This window comes from Varroa jacobsoni, unplaced genomic scaffold (assembly GCF_002532875.2).
Source record: "Varroa jacobsoni isolate VJ856 unplaced genomic scaffold, vjacob_1.0 scaffold_1423, whole genome shotgun sequence".
Taxonomy (NCBI): domain Eukaryota; kingdom Metazoa; phylum Arthropoda; class Arachnida; order Mesostigmata; family Varroidae; genus Varroa; species Varroa jacobsoni.
This window is the reverse complement of record NW_019214325.1, coordinates 262,157-264,925: the sequence shown is the minus strand read 5'-3', so window position 1 is coordinate 264,925 and position 2,769 is coordinate 262,157. Positions and strand designations below refer to the sequence as shown.

The window sequence follows — 2,769 nt, the reverse complement described above, 5'->3', positions numbered from 1 at the left end:
GTGCTGTTTTTGTTGCTAGGATGAGCGTACGCATTTCGTCCAGTTCCGCGCAGCGCGACTCACGGCAGTGGCGCTCACTTACGCACAAGATCTTCGCTGCTCGCTGGTGGCGACGCTGCCTTTGATGACGTCGAGCCGCTAGTGCTGCTGCTGCTGCTGGTTCGATGCGTTAGTCCTGTGAGCTCCGACGCGAGTGTGCCTACGACGACCATCTGGGTGTGTGTACGGCCGGTTGTTTCGGCTCTCCGCAACGCCGGCCGGGTGAGAGGAGCGCATATGTGACTGTGTCCGCCGTTGTCTCTATGATTCGGTAGATCACCGAGGGGAGGCGCTCGTTGCGCGGACCATTCGCATTCCTGCTCCTCCTCTTTGTGCTCACCCCCATTTGTGTGTGTATCGCCACCGCCTCTTAAAGCTGATGCAGCGGTTTGTGCACCAGCATTCTGACGGCGGGCCGCATGCAGGATACTTGGATACCATCTTAGCGTGTACATATATACAGACAGGGGGACAGAACACGGAACGAAAGAGGTGCGGACCGAACGAAGACGGTACAAGTAAGCGAGAGCTTTTTTGCAGAGTCAGCTTGAAACGCTCTGTTGCCAAGCTTCAACGAACGTTACGCTATTACATGACGGCTGCTATTACGATCGGCGTTACAAAGTGGCGAACGACGCAGTTCGAATTAAGCGAAAAAAAGACCAGAAGCGACAAGCAGTGCGACCCGCCGAAGGTAAACAGTAAAACAACGACCGGACTGTGTGGAGCAGCTAGCAGCACCAACAAACGACGGTGTGTGTAGTGTGCGCATGATTTGGCCAGGAGAAGCTGCTTCAACTGGTTTCTTTCCGGTACTAACCGCTTGAAATAGAGCAAATCGCCAGACGACAAAGGAGCGACGCAAGGCGGTTCTGGAGATTACTGTAATACAACGGGTTCTGATGTTTGTAGTTTGGCGCTTATTCAGTTGTTACCACTATATTTTCGGCTGCGTTTCCTATTAAGTATCACACGCTCGACAAAACAACAACGACAACGACAATAACAACGGACAGATGTGCGTCGTCAAATGTCTACAATAACTTGTGGTGGGCGAATGCAGTGAGAAGTGCCCGAGAAGACGGGGAAGACGATCGTGGAAGAGAATCTTGAACGCTCTTCCAACGATCCCATGGCTTACGATTCCGATCGGATTGGTGTACATGGTGCTGGTGATTTTGGTGTTGGAGTACCTCACGTGAACGTCAACATGATGTCGGGCCAGTACCTGTACGGGCCGAACACTATGGTGTACCCTGATCAAAAGATCGAGTCGATCTACGCCGAGGTGATTGAGCCTCCGGCGAAAGAGGCGACGAGCAATAGACGCTATGTTCTTGCTGCAGTGGCGGCGATGATCCTCGCCGTTGTGTCGGTCGCGCTTACTCTCGTCATTCTGTCGGGCGCATTGAATCATGCAAACCCCGAACCTTTGTGGAACTCTCACGCCGAACAGCTGATCGAATCGACGGAACGACCGCCGGCGGTCCCACTTCCCCGGGCCGCAAACAGTTTCGTTCTGGTTAGCAAACCTCAACCCCGGAAGCCGATTGCCTTGCGTCAGCTGCGAGTTACGTCAAACGTGGCAACGCAGATGCAAAAATCGCACGAGCTCCCCACAACTGCCGAACCTGTTTCACAACTTCCGGCGGTCAATGGCATCTTCTGGAGTGACTCTGCCGAGGCGACGGTGCCAGGAGGTTTCCAGCAACGTCAGGCGATGCACTGGAAGGCCACAGTCAAAGCTGCACGCTTCGTCGATGTGCGCGAAGGATGTGGCCGTATGCAGAATCGACTCGTTGAGCTAGCCGATCAGGTACTAGCCTGTGCTCGTTACCGTCAAAACAACGACCAAATTCAAGGTGAACTTTTTTCATTCTATCTGGCCCAGCAACTTGGCATACCAAACGTCGTTCCCGTCATTGCTACTGTCGCTACAGGCCCCCAATGGAGCGATGTCGCACCCAAGGTGATGCAAGCGCAATGGAAATCAACACGGCCTGTCATTCTTTCAAGGTATCTCGACGATCTTGAGCCTGCCTATATCCCTGAGTTATTACGCGATAAAAATCGCCACCTTCACCCATCCGACGTTAAGAACATGACACGCAGCCAGATTCAGGAACTGGTTCAGTGGAGCGACCTAATCGTGTTCGACTATTTAACTGCCAACCTCGATCGTGTCGTGAATAACCTTTATAACCTGCAGTGGAACTCTGGTATGATGGCCGCCCCCGCGCACAACCTACTCAAAGACCCGCGAACCGGATTGTTGGTCTTCCTTGACAACGAATCCGGTCTCGTGCACGGCTACCGGCTGCTTGACAAGTACCAGAGCTATCACAAAAGTCTATTACAGTCACTCTGCGTGTTCCGTAAACACACTGTGGCGCAGGTTCGACACCTGTTGCGCACCTCAAATGAAGAGTTGTCCCAGGTTCTCCAAAAGGCATTTCAGGCGAACTCGCCCGGAATCGAAGGTCATCTACCTTTTCTTCCTCCAAAATCCATCGAGATTCTACGACAACGACTTAAACAGATCGACGAACAGGTGGAAAAGTGCGAAGCGCAGTATACCCCTCTTTAGATATTTTAATAACTCTATCTTTGATCAGTTGCTAGTATCGAACGAAACTCTAGGTGTTGGCAATTCAATGATTGTACAAACTGTCAGTGCCAACCAGCTGTAGAATATCTGTCTATATATATATATATATATATATATATGTG

At 51.7% G+C, this 2,769-nt stretch overlaps 1 protein-coding gene across 1 annotated transcript; it reads left to right on the top strand.

Annotated features, from left to right (window-relative positions):
- Nucleotides 1-459: 459 nt before the first annotated feature.
- LOC111269904 (extracellular serine/threonine protein kinase four-jointed) lies at nucleotides 460-2,731 on the top strand. The gene has a single exon (XM_022849816.2). The coding sequence runs from the start codon at nucleotides 1,172-1,174 to the stop codon at nucleotides 2,624-2,626; it is 1,455 nt and encodes a 484-aa protein (XP_022705551.1). The 5' UTR covers nucleotides 460-1,171; the 3' UTR covers nucleotides 2,627-2,731.
- Nucleotides 2,732-2,769: the final 38 nt, after the last annotated feature.